Here is a 25,824-nt window from a genome sequence, read left to right as displayed (position 1 = left end):
TGTGTTCAAAGGTTCGAAGGTTCGTTTGCTAGCCAGGAATTCAAAGGTAGTTCTAAACCTTGAAGGTTCATCAATGTGTGAATACAATAAATCACACATTAAATGTCACTCACATGGAGAATTTGATCTTTTGATTTGTACAATGCCTATTACTTAAATAAAGGTTGTTGTATTAAAATCCACTGCCAAATCTTTACAAAACTAAACAAGATAGAAGACAGAAAAAAAGAGAACAGAGAAACATCTTGTTTATCTATAGTTTGCAGAAAGATGTTCATCCAGCCTGAAGTATTTCGCTGAACTGTGTTTTGTTTTGGAGAAAATTTGCATTTATTTTGAACAGGCTAGGGTGGGACCAGGGGAATACATTTTATAAAGATACATCGGGGTGCTCTGCATTGTGCAAAAAAAGTTGCACAGCAAGCAATAAAGTGTAAGTATTAATTAATCATTATTCTGTAAAGGTTACAACCCTACTTTTTGGGTTAAAAAATAAATTAGCAAGAGCTGTATCTTAAGATACCAACCTGAGGTTACAATAACATCCGGTCTGTGTTTGGAATGGGAACCCCTTCAATAGCTGTGTGACAGGGTGGCTGTGCGGTGACGTCATGGCAGAAGCAGGAACATAAACACACTGACACCAAGTACTGCAGTTAAAGGCGGCGTGCGCCGTTTTATTTTTAAATAACAAAAATAAATAAAAAGTTCAAACACAAAAAGACTTGCTCACAGAGCGAAAATAAAAGGTTTAAATAAAACAAATCACAAACACAAAATAAACCATACAGGTCAGGTTGGGCAGTCGCTGTCACTTTCCCTGTATACTTAAGTTTCGTTTTGTTTTCTCTCTCGTTCCTAATACACCCACCCCGAGTGCCGAGAGCTGCAGGCTTTTATATTAGTGACCGAGGGATTAACTGCCTCTCAATTATTTAATAATCCCCCGGTCACATTCTGCATGGGTTTTCTAATTATTCCTGGCAGAGGACGAGTACCCATTCTCGCCTCTGCCAGAACACATTTTAAATAAAACAACAACAAAACCCGTGGCGCTTCGCCGTCATGTAAACACATACAATAATAAATCATAAAACAAAACAAATACAAAATAACACACTGCACAGGGGCGGAGGGGGAAACCCTGTTCTAAAAATAAATAAACAATAACTGTACAGGGCTCCTCGCCCTGTTACAAGCTGAGATTTTTTAATCGCAATTTAGAACTTGTATGAATTAGAAAGCATTTTTTAAAAACGCTGTTCATTTTTCTTTTGTAAACAAGTTAGCAAAAACATGACACGTTACAAAAACTGTTACTGTGACAGGGTAGCGTCCCAGCCCAAGCTGTTATTGGCAGGAATGAGACTCAGAGACAAGGAAGCTGCAGTTTAAGCACTAGAGTGCACATTTAATAAACAAACAAATACAAAAACAAGAACAAATAAACAGGCACAAGGGCCAAAATAAAAGGTTCCAACAAAACAATACAACCGCGTATAGGCTGGGCATTAACCTTTACTATACCATTTAAACACACAGGAAAACACAGCTCCAAAACACTAACCTAACTCCATCCACCAAGTTTTTTTCCTTCCTTTTATACATGTTGTCACTCCCCAATTAGCACCAATTAACTAACTGGGAAATTGCCACACCTGTGATTGCTGGCAGGGATAGATTTAACCCCATCCTTGCCAACCTTACATTCCCACACACACACTACTTACTTTACAGACGATAATCGAGAGTAGAAAATTGCATTATGGTCCATCACGACTGTATATGTATCGGTAAGTATCGCAAGCAGCATCAATTACGTGTACATAAATGTGACAGGATGCAATTGACGTGGTGCAATAAATACAATGTCCAAACCAGATTCTCCCAAAATATCTGTGATTTATTTAATAAAGTATAAGAAACAAAATAACAAAAATAACAAAAGAAAAACACTCCTAATCCACAATCCTCCGCGCACGAAAACTGTGCTCTGTTATTCCAGGGATTGTGGTGAGTGGTTGGTGTCGTGCTGTGAGGGAAGTGCTCCGGGGATTGTGCTGGCTCAGTGGCTGCAGCCCCTCGCTCCTACTCCTCCGCTGTAAAAACAAACACAGACAGCACGTAACACGAAAACAAAACGAGAACAGCTCCGGCTGGTGGCTCATTTCTGTCAGCGCAAAAGCCCAGGTACTGACGTAGCTGCTTCCCCTTTGTACCCAGCAAACTCCTCCCTGCAGTCAACGCGTCGCCATGGTTTCTCCAATAGAGGGCTGCCCCGCAGCTGACTGCAATGGAACCGTCCGGAGTACTTGCAGCTACGTGCCCCTCCTAATATGGTCACCTTCTGGTTTCCACCTACCACCGAGGTGGCAAATCTAGGAGGCAGCATACCCTCACCTTTACACAGCACCCTTTCTAGTTGGGAGGGAGATTTACAGCATTGATCCTTTCTCTCTTTAACACATAGAGAGTGGTGAGGGTTGGAATGGGTTACCTCGTCATGTTGCTGATGCAGAATCTCTTGGATCCTTTAAGACCCGACTTGACAAAATTTTGAGATCATTCAGCTACTAGGAACCGGATATGGTTAGAATGGCTTTATGGCCTGCTCTCGTTCATAAATTTGCATTAAAACAGACGCCACAAGTGTGTCCCATTTGTCCAGAACCAAATACTGCAGAAGCATCCACAGGATCATATCCTAACCCTTAATCACAATTATACCCATAACCTTTAACTTAATCCTAACTAACAGAGCATTTAGCACCGGACGAATCAACAAACTGCACACGTGTTACTGTCTCCTTGGGGTTAATTACCAATGAAGTCATACAGGGCAGTATGAAGATGAAGCTAATAGTAATATTGCATGAAATACAATGTTTTTTAACAACTGATTGCCCAATAAGAGTATTGGGAATGGAAACACAAAGTGGTTACTAACTGAAATTTCAAATGCGTTTTCATGCAGACATTGATGAGTGCTCCCAAACCCCCTGGCTCTGTGGTCCAAATGCACAATGTACCAACACTGTCGGCAGCTACACCTGCTCCTGTAATCCTGGATTATTTCCTAATACTGGATTGAGATGGATACTCAATCAAACACGGTGTGAAGGTACGTAAATAGAACTAGAGCAGAATACGCTTCCCACTAGGGCTGTGTTCAAAGGCTCAAAGGTTCGTTTGCTAGCCAGGAATTCAAAGGTAGTTCTAAACCTTGAAGGTTCATCAATGTGTGAATACAATAAATTGCACATTAAATGTCACTCACATGCAGAATTTGATCTTTTGATTTGTATAATGCCTATTACTTAAATAAAGGTTGTTGTATTAAAATCCACTGCCAAATCTATACAAAACTAAACAAGATAGAAGACAGAAAAAAAGAGAACAGGAAACCTCTTGTTTATCTATAGTTTGCAGAAAGATGTTCATCCAGCCTGAAGTATTTCGCTGAGCTGTGTTTCGTTTTGGAGAAAATTTGCATTTATTTTGAACAGGCTAGGGAGGGACCAGGGGAATACATTTTATAAAGATACATCGGGGTGCTCTGCATTGTGCAAAAAAAGTTGCACAGCAAGCAATAAAGTGTAAGTATTAATTAATCATTATTCTATAAAGGTTGCAACCCTACTTTTTGGGTTAAAAATAAATTAGCAAGAGCTCTATCTTAAGATCCCAACCGGAGGTTACAGTAACATCCGGTCTGTGTTTGGAATGGGAAACTGTTCTGAAACAGCTGAGATTTGTTAATCGCAATTTAGAACTTGTATGAATTAGAAAGCATTTTTTAAAAACGCTGTTCATTTTTCTTTTGTAAACAAGTTAGCAAAAACAAGACACCTTACAAAAACTGTTACTGTGACAGGGTAGCGTCCCGGCCCAAGCTGTTACTGGCAGGAATGAGACTCAGAGACAAGGAAGCTGCAGTTTAAGCACTAGAGTGCACATTTAATAAACAAACAAATACAAAAACAAGAACAAATAAACAGGCACAAGGGCCAAAATAAAAGGTTCAAACAAAACAATACAACCGCGTATAGGCTGGGCATTAACATTTACTATATCATTTAAACACACAGCAAAACACAGCTCCAAAACACTAACCCAACTCCATCCACCAGACTAAGTTTTTCTCCTTCCTTTTATACATGTTGCCACTCCCCAATTAGCACCAATTACCTAATTGGGGAATGGCCACACCTGTGATTGCTGGCAGGGATAGATTTAACACATACCTGCCAACCTTACATTCCCACACACACACTACTTACAGCAGCAGCTTCTGCCCTGCCGCAGAATAAATTATATATTGATTAAGCCAATAATCACAATCATCGTGATCATTTACAGCTGATAATCGAGAGTAGAAAATTGCATTATGGTCCAACACGACTGTATATGTATCAATAAGTATCGCAAGCAGCATCAATTACGTGTGTATTTTTTTACAATGTGTATTTTTATTTAAATTAAAACATGATTACTGTTCTGTAGAACGTATTTTTAAATGGCATGTGAATGTTGTATTCCATTTATATGGATTACCTGTAAAATAATAAGATTTTCAATAAAATATGATCTAGTAGCTACGGTGATGGTCCCTAGTAAATTATGCAAATTAGTACCATCGAAGGCTCAAACCTTCATTCAGTAATGTGTTCCGAACCTTTGAAGGTCAAAATGTACCCTTCGTTACAGCCCTACTTTCCACTAATTATATTTTGTGTTAGTTCCTGTTACACGGAAACTTATTCTCGTGCTGTTTTGTTTTTTCAGATTTAACAAAGATCCAAGATGGGAAAACCTGCAACATTCCAATTAATGTAGGTGATCAGTTTGTTAAAAACATCTATACTGCTCCAAACAATTAAGCGCTATTCAGAGAGGTGTATATTAAAAGGGGTGCTGTATTCAGAGAGGTGTATATTAAGTAGGGGTGCTGTATTCAGAGAGGTGTGTACTAAGTAGGGGTGCTGTATTCAGAGAGGTGTATATTAAAAGGGGTGCTGTATTCAGAGAGTTGTGTATTAAGTAGGGGTGCTGTATTCAGAGAGGTGTATATTAAGTAGGGGTGCTGTATTCAGAGAGGTGTATATTAAATAGTGGTACTGCATGCAGATTACCTGTTTTTTGTTGGCAGATATTAAATGAACCTGTTGAAAATGTGATCATTTCACAAAAAGAAAAGCAGCCTTTCCTTTGTTTGGCCTCATCTATATAATTGAGTATCAATCCACGGCAATGGAATCTGCATGGAGAGATTTAAAAGCTGCTTGGAGGCTCATTTTGTTCACCCAAGGTGCTGACATTGTTACTGGTGCTGTAAACTGTAACACAACATGCAGCAAAACTAGCAAATGCCACCGATTCATCACATACCATTTCCTTAGCCTTACCTTCAGAGCTAATCGTCCTAAATTAATCATCTACCGGGCTTGTATACTGGGAGATGGAATGTTTCCATTCTGTTGCTATTAAGATAAATGGTAATATGTGCTTGTCTTTGTTTTTTTACAGACAGGGACATCGAGTCACCTAAACAGTTCCTCGGCCTGGTTTTGTCTCATCACTAACTTCAATTCCACTAAGTTTACATCTGGATATCAGGTGCAGGTCAGAATCACAGTTCAATTACCCTTATCAGTGCAGCTGAACACAGCTTACTAAACCTGAACCCTCCCTCTCCACCCACGAGCTCTCAGTACCTTCTGCTGCACAGGACTAAAGAACATAAAGCCAGTCCATTTCTCCCCGCTCACTCTCCTTGCGAATGACTGCTTTGTTGTTTAGTCAGTTAGAGCACAGGCCTCAACATAGCCTATTAAGCCTGAGGGTGACCCAATTCGACCAGAAACGGTGCAAGATGACAGGAATCAGAAAGCCACATTCCTAAAACTCACACCGCTTGTCCACCTCGGCTCAAACAGACAGCGCCTGCAGCTGAGAGCTAGAGAGCTAGCTGCAGCTTATCCCTTTTAACAATAAGCTTTATTTACAACTAGAAAAACGAGTCACAATGCACTATCACTACCTGTGCTGAAGGTCAGCTCCATGCTCTTGCCTCACTCCCATGTTCCTAGCGGCACTCTGACAGGCCAATAGCTTTCCTTTGTTTCCATACCTCTGTTGATCACTGCCAATGCGCAGAAAGCAGTAGTCTCTGCGTATAAGAACACCTCCTAAGAGAACACTTCGCCTAAGAGAACACCCTTGTGGTGAAACAGATTTTTCCCATTGTAAATGCGCCGACTAAAGAAACAGGAATTTAACTTAAAATAACACCTTTTTGGCACCGATAGCTATTCATTCACAACTGATACAGTACTGTTCTATAAAATATTTTTGTGCATGTCTTGATTGCTTCTGTACAGGTATTCATTGATAGTTAGTTTATTAACGTTAGTTTGTCTGTTACTTTATTATTATAGTTTATTAACATACACTTGCCTGTTGCTTTTCTCTTACTTATTCTGTTCATTTCATATGTTGATGCATGTGCGTCATGACACATAATAAATATGTCTTTATTTATTGATTCATATTGTATCGGGAGGTCAACTCCATCTTAAGCTAAGAGAACACTTTGCTTGCTTCCTGAAGGGTGTTTTCTAAGGAGGAGACTTCTGTACTTGGCTTCACATATTCTTCATAGGATTCTGTCCACCGAGAGAGGCCGCTCACGTCATTTTAAAGTCAATTGTTTATTATTACCTTCATGCCTGGCAAGCTATAGAAAACACCCTTTTGAAATCTGCCATTGAATACCCTAATAAACGCTATTACATTTTATTGATATAGTGGCGTGTATCACTTGGTATTTGTAATTCCCCGGGTTTGACCCTTTACCAAAATGTCCAGTTTCACACACCAACACTAAACACAAAACACAAACACAGTTCTTAGTGATAGTGAATACGTGCAAGTGGTGTAATACAGTTCTCCGTGAAATGCAGGGGTGAAAGTGATGTCCGGGTTTATGCTGGCTTTCGCTACAGCTCCAGATCGTGCAACTGGTAGTCTACAAAAAACAGACGACAGTTAACAAAACACTAACAAACACAAGACAAAACTCACGGTTCACGAAACAGCACAGACTCCTTGTAGGTTTTCAACACTAACCATTTACCAAGGAACCGATCATGTCAGCTATGACCACTATTTATATCCTTGCTCATGACCCCTAGGTTAACGAGCGCATCCGCTCCTCCAATCCTCAGATGCCACACCGTTTACCGTCTGGGTCATTGAGTTTGGATACCGTAGCTGCGCCCCTTTCCTAAATGACCAACTTCCACCTACCCTACGGAATAAATTGTCGTGCCATTTAGTTAAGGGTACTCTGTTCCCGTTACACAGTGCCCTCACAGGTCAAGAGGGAGATCTAACACCAAGCACCATTCGATCTCTGTCACAGTCATCATTATCAAATAATGTACACAGACCACAAGCCCCCCCTCCCAGTGTGCAGTTTGTACATTTTCTGACAATGAAGGTAATTTTGCATGCCCCCTTAAGGAATTAATGGACTTCCATTTCTTTCAGCAAGTGGCTGTTGTTTTAAGCTCTGCTCTGAACGACACTTCCTTGTGGAATAACCTGACCAGAGGTGAGAAGTCTGTTGCAGCTGAAGCATACCTGGACACTGTAGAGAGGGCAGTGCTGCAGTTGACTGAGCCTTCAGATGCTCTGTTAAGGAAAAATGTGCGCTCAGACAATCTAGGTAAGGAGGAGTCCTTTACCCATTATCAATAGAAGTAGAACATGGAGTGATCGAACTAGAACAGGCACAGCAAGAGAAAGACCTTGGTGTTGTAATAGACTCATCGCTGCCAGCAACCACACAGTGCGGGGAAGCAATCAACAAGGCAAACAGCATGCTTGGGTATATAGACACAACTGTAGAGTATCAATCCAAGGAGGTTATGATGAGGTTGTATAATGCACTGGTGAGACCGCACTTAGAATATTGTGTCCAATTCTGGTCACCGCAGGATCAAAGGGACATTGTTGTCCTGGAGTCCAAGGAAGAGCAACCAGACTAATTCCAGGGCTTAAAGGACTGAGCTATGAAGAGCTGAATCTATTAGCCTAGAATAAAGAAGAGTTAGGGGGAGTGAAGTATTTAAAATCTTGAAAGGGAATGACGTAGTTAACCTGAACCAATTAAGCACAGTACAGAAACCAGGAACAGAGGACACCATTGGAAATTAAGTGAGAAAGACTTAGGACAGAGGAAAGGAGACACTTCTTCACACAGAGAGTGGTGAGGGTATAGAATGGGCTGCCTAGTTACGTAGTTGAGGCAGAAACACAACACCTTGACAACACTCTGAGATCAATCGGCTACTATGTTTAGATGAGCCTAATGGCCTCCTCTCGTTCATACATTTTCTAAGTTCTAATATTGTGACCAGGAGGTAGCAGCTCATTTAGTGTGGATTTAATAAAAAGTACATGCCTGTGGAATCTCTGTGCTCTTTGGTTAAACTTTCCAGAGGTGTGGTATATACAGTGTGGAAAGTGCTGGGTCAGTACTCAACCATACAAATGCATTCACGTTTTTGAAACTATTTGGTAAGTAAAGATACATGATGGGATTATGGCAATGGCATGGAAAGGATGCTCCAGCCACACCCACCAGGCAGATATGAACTTTGTTATTTTAATGTACAATGTGTTCAACACAACTTACTTCGTAGGAAACCCACTTAGCAATTCCCTTACTTCAAATTGCCTTTTCCTTCAAGATATGGAGTTGCTGATTATACCATTCAAACACAACACGTCAGAGGAACAGTTACGAGCCAATAAAAATACACTGGAGATTAAGTTGGGAAAATTTATGGAAGAGAATAAGCAAGGTAATGGCTGATAATATACCTCTAGCAATTCCATTTCCTTACTTTGTCAAGGTTTGTATCTCATTAAAGGCAGGACTGTGCAATTGCTGTAAAATAAAACTGTCTGTCAAACATCCATATATCACACTTGCTTACTTACACTGGTTGGCCGCTTTATTAGGAACATTAAGTTATTGAGGGTGTCAGAATTTTAACAGAGGAACCTGTCGGTCTGTATGTCATTGTGACAGTGTGCCCCGCCCTTGTGTGTATTTGTGTTATATGATGAATGTTGGTGTATAGATATTGCTGCATGGGATATAAACCTGCACAAGCAAGCGCCTTCATCATTTCATTTCACTTCAGTACTGTGTGTGTTTCCTTTCCTGGGTCTGACGTCACCACTCAGCCAACCTTGTGACAGTCATTTACATACACAGTAAACCAAGTCGTCATGGTGATAGTCATGATACTGATAGCTCTGATTCTGTATTTAGTCTAACTGGGGGGTGTCATTACTGACATACATTTTAAACATTCCATTCAGGTGAATGGGGTTATATTGGGTAAAATCTAAAAATCATAAAACCCAATCCTAAACTGCTTGTGTCCACAGGTCAGGTAACAGTTGGGTTTGTCTCATACACTGGGATGGAGTCTGTCTTGGATGGGAGCTTTTACAAGAATCAATCATCTATCCAGTTAAACTCACAAGTGGTCACTGCTACTATAGGCAGAAACCACCACAAACTTTCAGAGCCAGTCCATTTAACCTTCCATCACAATGAGGTAGGTGGACAACACTTAATGAAAGCTAATCAAGGTTTTAAAATAATAAGAGTAAGTAGCTTCATTTTAATTGCTTTTTACATGACTGCTTATGGTGTTTGAAATCATGTTGAATGTTTCTGGAATCTGTTTCTCCAATAATGAGTTTGTATTTTTTCTGTCTTTGAAACAAAGATGATAGTTTTGAAGTCCTGATGTAATGCTTCATTCTTGATTGTCTGGAATGTATTATTATTTATTGACTAGTTATTTGTGGATTTCAGTTGTTTATTTGGATGGAGGTTGTGCTTAATGAACACAGTGTGATGAAGTGTGATGAGATCACTTAGAGCAGAATGCAAATCTGCAAGATATATCTATTATTTATTTACCAGCTATTTGAGGATTCCATTGGGTTATTGTGATGGGGAGGTTCTTGTGTGCTCACAGAAAACAACAAATCTGCAAGATGTTATTATTTATTAGTTATTTGGGGGGTTCAGGTGTTCTTTGATGTATTTTTTTATATATACAGCAGGTGGAGAGACAACTCAGAAAAGAAAAGATAATGGCTGTTTTTTGTAAAACGCGATTAAAGCTCAATATATAGAAACCTGTAACCTTTACAATGTACAGACAGACGGTTTAAAAACATTTGCAATGCGATACTGTCTGGTGACAAAAGGGTCAAATAAATGTGTTACCCTTTTAGACACCTGATCTAAAACAAACAGTTTTAGAAACAAAACCTGCTTAAAAAGGATTATCATTTTCAAATGCTACGAGATTATTTTAGTTCAACCAAAACAAGGAAAAGAGGGTGTAAATGTTACGTGTTAATAAATAACCACACACAAGTCCAGTCACACTGTGTTTCAGTACTTTGTATTTAACAATGATAGGATAATGCATGTGGAAACCCCACACGTGCATTCAATTTTACAAATATATTTACAAGCACAGTACACATATACACAAATAACTGCTCTGTTGCCGTCTCCCTCGTGTTGTCCAGGGCTCGTCAGGGCTCTCACTCGCTCACCAGCAGTGTTGTTGTGTACAGGGTGCCTCTGTCTCTCAGCCTTCCCCCTTCCACCACTTCTTCGACTCGCCCTGTAGTGCAGTTCCCATCCCAGAGAGAAAAGCAACACAGTATCCTGCAGCCTGTGTATTTTTGTTTCGGTTTTGATTTCGATTTCTGTTTTGTCCCGTCTCTGCCTAGACTTATGTCTTCCACCGTTCAGCCCCCTGCTATTCCACACTGACCCCTTATGTACCCCAGATCCCGCCTCTATCAATCCATCACAGCCAATCGCTATTCGATTACATTTCTGACCTAATCCGGCTTTGACATCAGTGCAACCTGGAGCACCTGTGCTTCTGCCTTTCCCAAGATGGCTGTCACAACTGGACTATTCAAAGATCTTGCACATTTTCTCATCTTTCTCGCAGCTCTGCTTGCATTGTGAATGTTTTGCGTAAAATCGCAAGTGAAATCTAAAAGAGTTGCAGAGAAACTGCAATTATCTCAGCGCTGCAGAAATTAATAAATTAACATTAATTAACACAGGAAATCAACCGCAACTCTCTCTCGCGGTAAATAACCATCGCAAGTTTTTGCAAAATGAAGACGCATATTTGTGCTTGACGAGGCATAGCTGCAGCACCTCTTCAGCTGTGAAAGTTAAAAATGTCATTAAATATTTTGCTCTCAAAAGCGTTTTCTTACAATTCTCAACACAGTTTTATCCATTCTGCAAGTTCTTGCTTGCGCTAAACACAGACAGTCCACTGCCAGGGACATTTAATTACTTTACCATTTACGTGCCATAAAGATGACACTGGCTGCGAAAGAATAAACAACACATTTTTAATTAAAACAAATATTGTAGCCTACTTCACTAAAGTGAAAGCTAGCTTCTGTTACTTTTAACCCTTAGCGGTCCTATGTTGGACCTGGTCCGACATTGCAATTATTCATATCCGGTCCAATGTCGGACCCTGTCCGACATCATCAAAAAGATGCAAAAAACAGGTTCAATGGCCGAGTGGGAGTAACAGGAGCTGAGACATCTAAAAAAAAAAAAAAAAACAAAAAAACAAAAGGCGTATCTCATGAATAGTCATACTTGCCCCTGGCATCAGGTAACGGCGGCCATAAGGAAACAAGCTGGCTGCTACTTCGTCAGCGCTCAGAGAATATCACAGACATTTCCAGAGCTTTTTTCAGATGTTATAGTAATAAAATAATGACTTGGATCGAATTATTGAGGCGTTTGGTGATAAAACGAGTGATCAGGCGATGATTGATCGGTATGTACGACTATTATTATTATTATTATTATTATTATTATTATTATTATTTATTTCTTAGCATATGTGAAAGCTATAGCGAACGAAAGGGTGGGGTGGGGCTGGAGATGCCTAGTGAGTGCTTTGTTGATATGCAGGGCCTTTTAAACCCGTTTGACTGTGGAAAAAAAATACTTTTAAACAGCGCGTCTAAAATTAACTGCACGTGTGAAAATAAATTGGACCTGACACGCACTTAATAAATGGACTGCAAAGGGTTAAATACCACTGCTTCCTATTGTACTGCTGCTTAATAACAGGAACAACATTTTATTTAGGGTTAGTGTTGAACTTAAACACATTCATGCCTGCCTGTTCCCCTACCCCCACGCAGGAACATTGCCCTGCTAATTTCCCCAATTAAAAAAATATATAAAAACAATAACAACGGTCTGGTTCTCTCTTTCCTTCTTTCAATGAATAGAATTTAATTGATAGAGAATAAAAACAAACCAAGCTAACAACTATCTAGCCTAAACAGAAATGTATTTATTTATTTATGTACAGTATTTATTTATTGTTTGCAATCTCCATTAACTGCAGGTTCTGTTGCATTCACAGCACTGATAATGTTAGACATAGCTGGATATTACTACAGCGTGGACCATGGGTCAAACCAATGTTTGTGTCGGGTGCATGTATGTTTTTTTTTTTAATCAATGTCGGCCTGCTGGAGTCATCCGTCCGCCCCCCCCAAAGAGCGGGAGGCACTGCCCCCTCCGCCCTATGGGGTTCCGTGCCTATGTATACAGGCATATTTCTTTTTTTTTTGTCCTGAATTTGCCTTTAATTTATTTTTCTGCACATACTACTGCTTTGCATATATGATGTAGAATACGTAATTATAAAAGCTAACGCTAGTACGTACAATACTCTTTCAAACATTATGATTTTGAATTGTGCGCTTCTTAAGAACGCTATTATTGTCATTGCTTGTGCCCCGACACCTCTTTCTTTACAAATTAAGCACTGGTAATTAGTATAGTTTAAAATAAACCACAAATAAATTAAATGTTTGAGTTGGAAATAAACCAAAATGTTTATGTTTATGAAATAACTAAGAGGAGTTTAACCAGTCTTATGTGATTTACATGCAACATTGTGATTTGCGAGCAATTTAAGTTTTCAATTTAGCTCGTGGTGGTGAACTTGCAGGATTACTCATAACACCTCCCCCAAATTTGTGGGAAAAGCACTTGCGAAAGAACAACCCACAAACCCAATTTTTCCAGTGCAGCATCTATTTTGACTCTCACTCAGAAACGCTACTTTTTTTGCAAAAAAGACTTGTGGAAAAAAATCTCTACAACTCCCCTTGCGACACACGCAAGACATTTGAATATTTGGCCCTTTATGCTTAAGGCATGTTCCATCTTGGTGAGGCCCTGCAGGGGGGTCCTCTAGTGCCTCCACCTGTCTGGAGGCCAGATTTCACTCCTTTCATCTCTCATCACCCTGCTACAGAGGTCTTGAATTTAAAGACGCCGCAAGAAAAAGTACCCTGTTTAACAGCACAAGAAACCCCTTACCTTTGTTAAGATAAAACACTGTCCTCTTACAGGAGGGATACTTTACTATTCCTGTGCTTTTTAACAAAATGCACAGTGGAAGAAAGCAGTAGCTGATGGCCCGTCCTCCTTCTCCCCTGGATTGGCTCTCTACTTCTATACTTGAGATTGACTGTAACCACTGCAGTATTGGAACCATGAGCTGTTTAAAATAAAGAAATGCTGTATTAATTGAACTCAGGAAAGTACTTGTTACAAGTACTCATTTGTACTTGGTGCTCGGCACGGGCCAGGCAAACATCATACTTTGGTAAATGAAATATAAAAAAAGCAATAGAAATGAATCTAGTTTCTCTGTGCTAAACTCAGACACCACCCACTAAGTTAATTTGGCACTCTATTAAAATTTGCTTTGTTGTCACTTAAACAGTTTTTAGAGCATTCTGTGTTGCTTATTAGATGGAGAGCACACTTTTATTACTACAGAGGTTAATTACACAATTTCTGAATGTAAATGTTACATCTTTGAGTTGGTTCTTTGTGTAAAGTGTACTGTTAGGTTTACTGAAGTTCACAAATATTTGTAATCATGGAAGCCCTTGTGGACACATAATGTACACAGTTTGTGGTTTAACAGTTTTGCAATGTTTTTTTCTAGTTAAGGAAAACCAAAGAGGAGGTGATATGTGTCTACTGGAAATATAAAGGGAAGGAAAGCTCTTGGTCCACCGAAGGCTGCACAAAGTTACACTCCAACCAAACACACACTGTGTGCAGCTGTGACCACCTCTCCAGCTTCGCTGTATTAATGGCACTAGACGAATCACAGGTATTTACATCACACAAATGAAACAGTAGTTCTTAGATAAATATTAATATTCCAACAGGTACGTGTTTAGAAGAAGAAACCCATTCATTATCGCAAGAAGCAGCAAATATAATCTGTATTCTAGAGTCTGTAGCCAGTTACCTTACACAGAAATCATTTTCACAGCAACTGCACAACCTTGAAAGTCAAAAGTAACCAAGTGTGTACTTACTAGTAATAATTAAAATCGGTTCGATACAAAAACAACAGGTTTTATCAGTAATGTAACTGATAGTTGAGACACATTGTTCCATACTATTTTTTTTTTAAAGAGAAAATTCCATGTAAAAGACATAACACTGAGAAGACATTACGTCCTAATCACCACATTTTTTTTTCAGATGCAAGAAAATGTTGCCTTGACAGTGATCAACTACATTGCAGTGATCGCATCCCTGGTCTGCCTCAGCCTGGCTATCTTTACATTCCTATTCTGCCGTTCGATCCAGAAAGCCAACACCACCATTCACCTGCACCTGAGTGTCTGTCTCTTCCTGGCTCACTTCCTGTTTCTAGTTGGGGTGTCCAGAACCGAAAATAAGGTGAGTCACTGCCTGCAGTGCAGGGTTGAGGTTGTGTTGATATAGAGGGGTTTTCAAGTTACAAAACAAATGGGAAACAGAACAATAGAAGACTTTAAAAAGCACACACTTTAACGGTATAGTTTGTAGCAATGCCAGGTTAAAGGTTAGTTTACTTTTCCACATAAAGCTGATGTGGTGTTTTCCTGCTTGAGTGTCTGCTGTTACAGTACATCAGCATCTACAATGAATAACTTGTAATGAATGACAAAAACTTGGAGAAACAGGGAACATAGCTTTCCAGATTTAGCATTGCCTCAACCTGCAACAACACTCAAATGAAAGGTAACCTGACGTGGTTACCTTTGTGAATCTGGGGGTTGTGGTCTGAAAACTTCATACGATCTCACCAGCATGGAGAACAAAAAGGCAAACAGAATGTTAGGTTACATGGACAAAATAGCAGTATTCAAGCCTAGGTAGTTTTAGTTAGACCATGCTAGAATACTGAGTGTTATTCAGTTCACCTCACTATGAATAAAAGAAGACACTTAAAGGAGCAGAGAAGGGCAATCAGGCTGATCCCCTGAAATGATTAGTTTTGTAATGAAACTCTCAGTTTTGTTTTAAAATGAGAGACTTTTTCTGGATGCGTTCACTTCTATCAACCAACGTGTCTCACCACCTGTGTTTGTCCCACATTGAAACTAGTCACTCCTGCCTTTCTGCAGTCTATGGTATCATCACGCGGGATGCTGTATATCTCTTAACCCTCAGCTGACCTGCCCCACTGCCTGTCCTTTCTCAGGTGCTGTGTGCAGTCATAGCTGGGCTCCTGCACTACCTCTTCACAGCCAGTTTTGCCTGGATGTGCCTGGAGGGAGTGCAGCTCTACCTGCTGGTGAGAAACCTGAATGTGGTGAAGTACAGCAGCAGGCAGGGGCTGCGAAGGAGGTACCTGCTGCTGGCTGGGTACGGCTCTCCTGCTCTCATCGTGGCTGTGTCTGCTGGAGTCTTTAAGGAGGGGTATGGGACCGACACATTGTGAGTATTAATTCAACCTCTTTATTTTTAACAGGTGCTGTGTGATAATGTAATAACCAAACATTATATTGCCTAAACTCCATCATTAGCATACGATTCTCACAACTCTCTTAATGTTTACAAATTGGTTTAGCATTGTTCAAAATGTGTGTGTTGAATGTACAGAGACTATACAGAGAAGTGGTGTCTATTACAAGCTAGCAAACAATCTAACGGCTGGTTACACAGACCCCAGTTAGTACTGATTGTGGACTACCTGACCTAAAATAACAATACAGTAGGTCGTCCAAGATGAGTGTTAATCAGGGCCTGTGAAACCAACCGCAAATGTTATAGCTTTTTATTTTTTGACGTAATAATTGTTTTTGTTTGTAGTGCACTTTGATTTTCTTGTATAAACTGTGCTCCAGTTCCTGTTGTTGGCAACTAACTCTTATAAAAGCACAGCAGTGTAATAAAGCACAGTGAAAGCATGGCAAAGCATATTAAAAAACAGTGTAAACTATTATAAGTGCATAGTATAATGATAGGAAACCCATGGTAAAAGTGCAAAAATAAACGTTTACAAGGGAAAGTAGTGTAGGTGTAATCGTTACTGTTATTGTGCTCCTCAGTTGCTGGCTGAGTCGTGACAGAGGATTTGTCTGGAGTTTTCTTGGTCCTGTTTGTGTCACAATCGCTGTAAGTAGATATCCATGCCGTGCTCATGATGTATGCACAATCTCAAGTGTGACAGACAGCCTCCACATACCCACAGATTATTATTATTATTATTATTATTTATTTCTTAGCAGACGCCCTTATCCAGGGCGACTTACAATCGTAAGCAAATACATTTCAAGTGTTACAATACAAGTAATACAATAAGAGCAAGAAATACAGGCGCTCTCTATAACCCTGTGTCAAAGAATGTCCAGAGCAACTTTAATCACAACTGGACAGACAAAGAGTGGCATACAGTATGGACGTCCACCTCCACTATTTCACACTGAAAAAATAAACAAGAAACTTGAGCCAAGAAGAAAATGAGCACCCGTCCCTGAGCCCAGCCCCTGTGCACCATCGTGCTCATCCAGCGTTCAATGAAAGCCTCTGTCAAGACTCCATGTATCCTTATTTAATATTTAAACAATGGTGGTATTCACAGTACATCTGATAAGACCCCTTGAATTGAATAGACCCTTTGAATTCTGTTATTATAATTGCTTGTTCTAGTTTTGTAAAATGAACAGGTGTTGCAGAGATTTAAACTGTATGCATCTTTGCCCTGCAGGTAAACACCATTCTCTTCATTGCAATTCTCTGGACTTTGAGATCGCAAATGTGTGGCCTCAACGCGGACGTGTCCAAAGTGAAAGACACCAGGTGGGTATCTCTGTCTACTTCTGAAGTACGCTGCTGAATTCTGTTCCGTACATCATCAATATTGAACCTTCTTTTTCGTAGAAACAACAACCTTAAAATGGGACTCTGAACAATACAAAGCTACACAGAGCTGGGAGATGCATGCTACTAATGTAATGGGGGCACCCTTTTATGTTATGTAATACAGGGCCATTGACAGATATACTAACAACACAGGCCGACTCTAGGGTACCAACTGCCTTTTATTTTTTTTAAAAATGTAACCACTTCCCCCCCCCCCCCCCACCTCGGGGCTAAAGGTGGTTCCCTAAAATCTCTTTTTTTCCCTGCCTTAAAGACATATTACCCCTTACTTACCACACTAAGGTACCCTACTGTAAATAGTTTTGTTGCTTCAGTGATTCATATTCTTTTGGGTGCCACATTCTATTGTGTTTACCTTTAATGAATGTATCTATTCTTTGTACTATACGCCCTGTAAAAGGTTGTGGAAGTCCACCATTTTCACTGTCTCGATCCACCCACCACATCCCTGCAACTCAGCTGTGTGACAGTCACATTCACTAGAACTGCGTTCTATTGGACTGCGTGACCCAGCGTCACATTCACTAGAGCTGCATTCTGCTGGACTGCATGACCCAGCGCCACCTTCACTAGAACTGCATTCTGCTGGACTGCGCAACCCAGCGTCACCTTCACTAGAACTCCATTCTGATGGACTGCGTGACTCAGCGCCACCTTCACTAGAACCGCATTCTGCTGGAGTGCGCGACCCAGCTCCACCTTCACTAGAACTGCATTCTGCTGGAGTGCGCGACCCAGCTCCACCTTCACTAGAACCGCATTCTGCTGGAGTGCGCGACCCAGCTCCACCTTCACTAGAACTGCATTCTGCTGGACCGTGTGACCCAGCGCCACCTTCACTAGAACTGCATTCTGCTGGACCGTGTGACCCAGCTCCACCTTCACTAGAACTGCATTCTGCTGGACCGTGCGACCCAGCGCCACCTTCACTAGAACTGCATAAATCTGAACTATGTAACCTAGCGCACAGGAATTTTTAGCGCTGTCCTTGAAAAATATATATATTCAGAACTAAAAGATCTACAGTACAACATCAGGGATAATGTTAGTGCACCTTTAAAGTGGGCATTAATAATTGTTCTAGTCATTGATACTAGTCTTCGTTAGTATTATACACCCTGTGGCAGGATGACATGTGCTCTGTGAATAAGTGAATGTCCGCACAGTAGTTTATCTACCAAAAGAACGTTCGTATTTATTTAAGTTACACACAAATATAAGAAGTCGCCCCTATACCAGCAATGGTATAGGGGAAACCAATGCAGCAGGTTGCACACTCCTTAATCCACAATCCTCAGTGCACAAAAACTGTGCTCCTAGACTCACGGGGAAAGTGGTGCTTGGGTCCATGCTGTGCTGTGCAATGGGATAGTGATCTGGGGGTACGTGCTGGCTCAGTGGCAGTAGCTCTCAAACTCCTCAATCCTCCTCCGTAACAAGACAAACACAAACAATAACAAAACAAACATGCACACGCTCCAGTTGAGAATCACGTCTCAGCGTAAGGGGCTGTACTCACGTAACTGCATTCCCTTTGTACTCCCCGTGATCAGCCTGGCACCAGGGTTTATCCAATCGCCGCCTATCCCACAAATGACCACAATGGAGTTGTTCAGCAATTTTGCAGCTACGTGCTTGCCCCAAAATGGCCGACTTCCGGTTACCACCTTCCGTCGAGTCCACCCATCTATGGGGAAGCGTACTACCCCCCTTACACAGTGCCTTTGCTGGTCAGGAGGGAGATTTACATCGCAGATTCCTTCTCTCCCATCACACACCCATATGAATGGGATGAATAGTCTCAGCTTGGTTGAAAGTTAAAACAATCTGTATTATAAAAAACTAATTCTGTGGATTTGTGTTTCTTTAGACTGCTGACTTTCAAAGCCATTGCACAGTGCTTCATCATGGGCTGCAGCTGGATCCTGGGATTCTTTCAAGGATTGGAGTTCTTCAGATTTGCGTTTGTCATTATTAACTCACTGCAGGGTCCCTTTATTTTCCTGGTGCACTGTGTGCTAAACCAGCAGGTAAGAAGCCATTGTCCGCATCTACCTATGCCATGCTACTATCCAGTATTTTGCAGGGATATCCTTGAGTTGGATCACTGGTCCTGCAAGTTGCAATGACCATTATATACTGCTCTGCAACTATTACTGGGACTAATGAATAAATGCATTGGAAGTGAGGCATCTACGGGCAATTGGAATAGATAGTCTTTCCATCCCATCCCATTTCATTGGGCCGTAAGTAGCCCACAAAGTATCTATTAACGGCCATGTAATTTGTTTTTCATTATATCCCCAAAAATGGTTTGCGCAATGATGACTGCCAAGACAGGAAGCACGCTGAATGGGTTTCTGCAGAGTGACTGGTAATACTGGTACCACAGTCAATACAATATCAGTCTTTTCAGTCAACGTTATAGAAACCCATATTCCCCAGCCTAGGGACTGAACGTCACGCTGGCATATTGTTGATTCTTTTTCATTATCACCAGGTGAGAATGGAGTATAGGAAATGGTTTGGATGCATCTACAAACAGAAGGACAGCTCAGAGCTTACATCTTCTGCAGTTCCAAAGGGAAACCTAATGGTGAGACATGAATACAGGCATTATTATTATTATTATTTATTTCTTAGCAGACGCCCTTATCCAGGGCGACTTACAATCGCAAGCAAATACAAATACATTCAAGTGTTACAATATAAGTCAACAATAAAAACAAGAAATACAATAATTCTCAAGTGTGACAAACCACAATTCAATAATACAGCAGATAATAGTGAAAGTTACATCAGGATATGATTAAATAGTGATAGTTACATCAGGATATGATTAAGTACAAAATACTACAGATTAAACACTTGGCAGATTACAATATTCTGAGGTACAGGATTAAATGCAGTAAAATAGGGGGCAGATAAGAGCAAAATAAAGCATATTTAAATGAAGGGTGATAGTGTCCCAGGATACAACAGAGGAGTTCTACAGGTGCTGTTTGAAGAGGTGAGTCTTAAGGAGGCGCCGGAATGTGGTCAGGGACTGGGCAGTCCTGACATCTGTAGGAAGGTCGTTCCACCACTGCGGAGCAAGGGTGGAGAAGGAGCGGGCTCGGGAGGTAGGGGAGCGTAGCGGAGGTGGAGCCAGTCTTCTAGTGCAGGCGGAGCGGAGAGGTCGAGTGGGGGTGTAGGGAGAGATGAGGGTCTGGAGGTAGCTGGGTGCAGTCTGATCAAGGCATCTGTAGGCTAGTACAAGAGTCTTGAACTGGATGCGAGCGGTGATCGGGAGCCAGTGGAGCGAGCGGAGTAGTGGAGTAGCGTGGGCGAAGCGAGGTAGAGAGAACACCAGGCGAGCGGCAGAGTTCTGGATGAGCTGGAGCGGACGGGTGGCGGACGCAGGGAGGCCAGCCAGGAGGGAGTTGCAGTAGTCTAGGCGGGAGAGTACCAGGGCCTGGACCAGGAGCTGGGTAGCATAGTTGGTGAGGAAGGGTCGGATTCTTCGGATGTTGCTCAGGAAGAATCTGCAAGTGCGTGCCAGAGTGGAGATGTGCTGGGAATAAGAGAGGCAGGGGTCCAGGGTGACTCCAAGGTTCTTAGCTGAGGAAGAGGGAGAGAGTGTGGTAGATTCCAGAGGAACAGAGATAGAGAGATCAGAGGAGGGGGAGGAGGAGGGAAAGAAAAGGAGGTCAGATTTAGAGAGGTTGAGTTTGAGGTGATGCGAGTGCATCCAGGAGGAAATAGCAGACAGACAGGTAGAGATACGGGAGGAGATGGTGGAGTCAGAGGTGGGGAAGGAGAGGAAAATCTGAGCATCATCAGCATAGAAATGGTATGAGAAACCGTAGGATGCGATGAGGGGGCCCAGGGAGCGGGTGTAGAGAGAGAACAGGAGAGGACCCAAGACTGACCCTTGGGGGACTCCAGTTAAGAGAGGGTGAGGTGTGGAGGTTGCTCCACGCCAGGTTACCTGGTAAGTGCGGTTGGAGAGGTAGGAGGAGAACCAGGCCAGAGCAGTGCCAGAGATCCCCAGGTCAGCAAGAGATGATAGTAGAATAGAGTGATCAACAGTGTCAAAGGCAGCAGAGAGGTCGAGGAGAATTAGGACAGAGGAGAGAGAGGCAGCTCGGGCACACTTAAGTGAGTTGGTGACAGACAGGAGGGCGGTTTCAGTGGAGTGAGCAGAGCGGAAGCCAGATTGGAGAGGGTCAAGCAGAGAGTGGTTGGACAGGAAAGCAGAGAGCTGGCGGTGTACAGTCCGCTCGAGGGTTTTGGAGAGGAAGGGTAGGAGGGAGACAGGACGGTAGCTCTGGAGGGAGGTGGGGTCGAGGGTAGGTTTTTTGAGGAGGGGAGTGATAGAGGCTTTTTTGAAGGCAGAGGGGAAGATGCCAGAAAGTAGAGAGGTGTTGAGGAGGGAGGAGATGAAGGGGAGTAGAGCAGGAGCAGCAGCTTGAAAGAGGTGAGTGGGGAGGGGGTCCAAGGCACACGTGGTGGGTTTGTGACCCTGGAGCAGGGAGGAGAGGTCAGAGTCTGAGAGGGGCAAGAAGGTGGAGAGGGAGGGCGAGTTAGTAGGGGATGTAGTGGGTGTAGGGGTTGGAGCAGGAGGGGGTGCGGGGGAGGGAGAGGTGTTAAAGAGTTTGCGGATATCTGAGATTTTAGAAGAGAAGAAGGAGGCAAAGTCGTCAGGGGAGATAGAGGAGGGAGGAGGAGGAGGAGGGAGGGTTTAGGAGGGAGGAGAAGGTAGAGAATAGTTTACGTGGGTTGTTAGTGGAGGCTTGGATTACAGATTGGAAATAAGCACATTTAGCAGAGGAGAGAGTAGAGGAGAAGGAGGAGAGGAGAGTGCGGTAAAGGTCTAGGGCAGCAGGGAGTTTGGTTCTCTTCCATTTCTTTTCAGCAGATCGCAGTGTGATTCTTGCCGAGCGGAGCACAGAGGAGAGCCAGGGATGGGGAGGGGAGGGGCGAGCAGGTCGGGAGGTGAGGGGACAGAGGGAGTCGAGGGAGGAGGTGAGCGAGGAGAAGAGGGTGGAGGTAGCAGAGTCTACGGAGAGTTGTGAAAAGGAGTCGATAGGAGGGAGGTGAGAGAGAGCAGTGGAGGCAAGGACAGAGGGGGAGAGAGAGCGGAGGTTACGGCGAGAGGTGACAGTGGGGGTAGGAGGAGCAGGGAGAGGGGGGAGAGACAGAGAAAAAGAGATGAAATAGTGATCAGAGAGGTCCAGGGGGGTGACAGAGAGGTTGGAGGGGCAGCAGGCCCTGGAGAAGGTGAGGTCCAGTTGACGGCCAGCTTTGTGGGTAGGAGGGGATGGAGAGAGACAGAAGTTGAAGGAGTGAAGGAGAGGGAGGAATCCAGCAGAGTGGCTGGGGTTGGAGAGATGGATGTTGAAGTCACCCAACAGGACAGTCGGGGTAGACAGAGAGGGGAGGGCGGAGAGTAGATAGTCGAGTTCATCCAGAAAGTGAGTGAGAGGCCCAGGGGGGCGGTACAGAACAATGAGCAGGAGTTGACAGGGAGAGGTTAGTTGGACTGCATGAAATTCAAAGGTAGTGACAGAGAGGGAGGTGAGATCGGAGGGGACAGAAAAGAGTAAGGAGGGAGAGAGGAGAAGACCCGTCCCACCTCCCCGTCCGGTGAGACGCGGGGTATGGGACAGGACGTAGAGAGAGGACAGGGCAGCAGGAGTAACAGTGTTATCAGGGGACAGCCAGGTTTCAGTGAGAGCAAGGAAATCGAGCGAGAGGTGGGAGGCAAAGGCAGAAATGAAATCAGCTTTGTTAGCAGAAGAGTGACAGTTCCAGAGTGCACCAGAGAGTGTGCGGGAGGGGGGGAGAGGCAGAGAAATGAGGTTAGAGGGGTTGGAGGAGCAACAGCGGAGGGAGGGCAGAGGACGAGGATGGGAGGACAGAACAGGGATGTGAGAGACAGTCATAGCAGGACAAGCAAGACAAAAGGCACAGTAGGAGCAGTGGGGTGGAGGATACAGACCTGACTAGTAGATGGCTTCTTCCAGAGCGCTGTTAGGTGTGGATCTATTCGACCAGTGTCTTAGCGCTGGACTCCCCTTGCTGGACTCCCACAGCTAGACTCCCGGCTCTTTTGTTGAGGCATCACAAACACCCAAAATTGAAATATCCATGTAGTTTCTTTCAGTCTATCTCTCCATCTATCCATGGCGTAAAGACCATTATAAGCTGGTAAGAGATAGTGATGGGTTCAGACAACACCATAGTAAAAAAACTGTAGTATTTTCTGGACTTGAACATGCCAAGAACTCTTTTGGTGTCTTCAAAAACTGTTACAGATGTTTCGGCTTCACCTGTTCAGGGCAACAAACATGATCAGGATCACCCAAAATAGTCAAGTTTTTCAAAATAACTTTTCAAGTATCATCCATCATAACCAATAACAGTTAATACACAATAACAATTCTAATAACATAAAACAACGTAATGAATCCACTGCTATTCCCAGAGTCACAGCAATCAAACCAGAACTCCCAACATGCTTTGCATCTGCTGTGATGATTCTGAACCCTACAGGTGAGACGAGCTCTGACGCTGTTCTTGTGAACCAGCCTGGCTCTCCAGTGCAGTGGTTAGACACTCTGGGAAGTGTGTGTCCGTCTCCACTCTAGTACATTAGCACACTATAATACCCCAATTCTTCAAGGTCCATTGTCTGACAGTATCGTCTGGACTAACTCATCTTTATTTGTCTTCTTCAGGATGGAACCACAACAGAGACTGAGCAATAATTGCAGCTCTAAGCTCAGGGGAGTACATGTGCAATGGAGTAAAGAAAGTCAATAGACATCACTGTTAAAGAATGAGTGGGAAATTGCCCTTCTAAAATTTTAGGCAAAAATCTAAGAGGTTTTATATATTTCTGAAAAAATCAAACCATGTTTTTTGCCCAAATTTGCAATATTTTTTACTTGTCTCTGTTTTGAACCAAGCTGATTTTTTAAAGGTGGTAACATAAGGTCACATTGTGATAAGCTGCCTATCCACAAAATGCGAATGTCTCCATTACATGCCCTCCTTCATGGCACCGATCCTTTGCAGGCTTTGGGTAATTATAGGCTTTACATTCTAAAGCACTAATAATTCATTAAGACACTTTATTGTCATTGTTTTTAATATAGTCAATCACAATTTTAGAGTTGAATCAACTGGTTCATTAGGGTATCAATCCAAGAGTGATGTTAATATATCTATTTCATTATGTGTGTGTTTTTTTTTAAATAATTGCACACATTGTTCTGTAGGAATGTGTAAGCACTGAACGTGCTTGGACTAAAGGCTTGACCTCCTCAAATGTATACACTGCCCCTGCAGGTGGGGATGATGTAATCTAATAGAGATCAAGCTTTAAGTGATGTCTTACTTCTGTCTGCACCTAAGCTTTGCAGCTGATGTGATGTTCCAATGCAAATCCCTTCCCCCGCCCTCAAGCTGGTGCGCTTTGCCTGAGGATTCTCAACTGTGCAACAGTGCAAATTATAACATTTCCAATTCTCAGCTCCACTAATGTGAAATCTAAAATGACAGTAATATTTACAACATATACTGGTAAGAATGTCTTAACGCACACTCTGTCGTGGGTTATAATGCTTATAAAATTGTTCTGTTTATTTTGTAAAAAGAAAAAAAAAACCTAATAAGATTTTAAACAAAAATATTTGCAACAGTGCCATATACCTTGGCTGTGGAGACAACAAAGTGACTTGAAGAATTTATTACTGGTGAAGTCATTGTTCATTTATTTTTGTACAAGATAGGCACATTTATTAACTTATTTATGTTTATACTTCAGTTGATGTATTGCTTTTTCTGAAAAATACAAAAATGTAGAATAAAACTGCTTACCAACTTGATGTTTACATTAATGATGCTCTGCACCTTTGAATTTCAAATGCCAAGCCTTCGTTTGTTTTCACCACCAGTTAGGCTCAGACAGGGAGGCTTGCTGACTTGCTTGCTGGCTGTCACTCAACACAAACAGATCTGTTTATGCATTTTAATACACACTGATGCCTGCAATTACTGTACTGTGGTTTACTTTATTACTTCCTTCACTGACTTTAAAATTGGAACCAACTTGTTTTTTGTTTAGTTTCTTCATACGCAGTCTCTTGGTTGTTACGGTCAAATGCAGCCACGCTCTACCCCAGCATTCAGTACAAAAGACCGGGGCTCTCACCGTACCCGACCAGATCGAGAAAAAAAAACATCAAAAGAAATTGATTAACATTTAATGTATATGATTTTGTTTACTTTCTGACAGTGTTAGACTAATGTATAATTAGTGCTGTATTTTTTCACTGTAAACATTGGCTTATTTCACGGCATTTCAGTCTAAAAATAGGTATTTCAAGATATTGAATGATTAAACATAATATTTCAAAATTCATAATTCTCTAGAGTTATTATACAACAGTTGTTCCTAAATGTTGAAATGCTTACCT

The 25,824-nt window shown here is 42.0% G+C and overlaps 1 protein-coding gene across 1 annotated transcript in view; it reads left to right on the top strand.

Moving 5' to 3' along the window:
• Positions 1–25,544, top strand: part of LOC117402132 (adhesion G protein-coupled receptor E1-like) — a 47,740-nt gene extending 22,196 nt beyond the window's left edge. Inside the window, exons 9-22 of the mRNA XM_034913664.2 lie at positions 2,975–3,121; positions 4,786–4,832; positions 5,527–5,622; positions 7,552–7,729; positions 8,757–8,870; positions 9,466–9,638; positions 14,136–14,306; positions 14,687–14,887; positions 15,675–15,910; positions 16,525–16,591; positions 17,184–17,275; positions 19,230–19,389; positions 19,860–19,955; positions 24,082–25,544. Coding sequence (XP_034769555.2) covers positions 2,975–3,121; positions 4,786–4,832; positions 5,527–5,622; positions 7,552–7,729; positions 8,757–8,870; positions 9,466–9,638; positions 14,136–14,306; positions 14,687–14,887; positions 15,675–15,910; positions 16,525–16,591; positions 17,184–17,275; positions 19,230–19,389; positions 19,860–19,955; positions 24,082–24,111 — 1,808 coding nt within the window. The 3' untranslated portion in view covers positions 24,112–25,544. The remainder of the gene's footprint in view (positions 1–2,974; positions 3,122–4,785; positions 4,833–5,526; positions 5,623–7,551; positions 7,730–8,756; positions 8,871–9,465; positions 9,639–14,135; positions 14,307–14,686; positions 14,888–15,674; positions 15,911–16,524; positions 16,592–17,183; positions 17,276–19,229; positions 19,390–19,859; positions 19,956–24,081) is intronic.
• Positions 25,545–25,824: the final 280 nt, after the last annotated feature.

Source organism: Acipenser ruthenus, chromosome 34, assembly GCF_902713425.1.
Source record: "Acipenser ruthenus chromosome 34, fAciRut3.2 maternal haplotype, whole genome shotgun sequence".
NCBI lineage: Eukaryota > Metazoa > Chordata > Actinopteri > Acipenseriformes > Acipenseridae > Acipenser > Acipenser ruthenus.
Note: the sequence above shows the minus strand (reverse complement) of the source record. Positions and strands in the feature narration are given on the sequence as shown.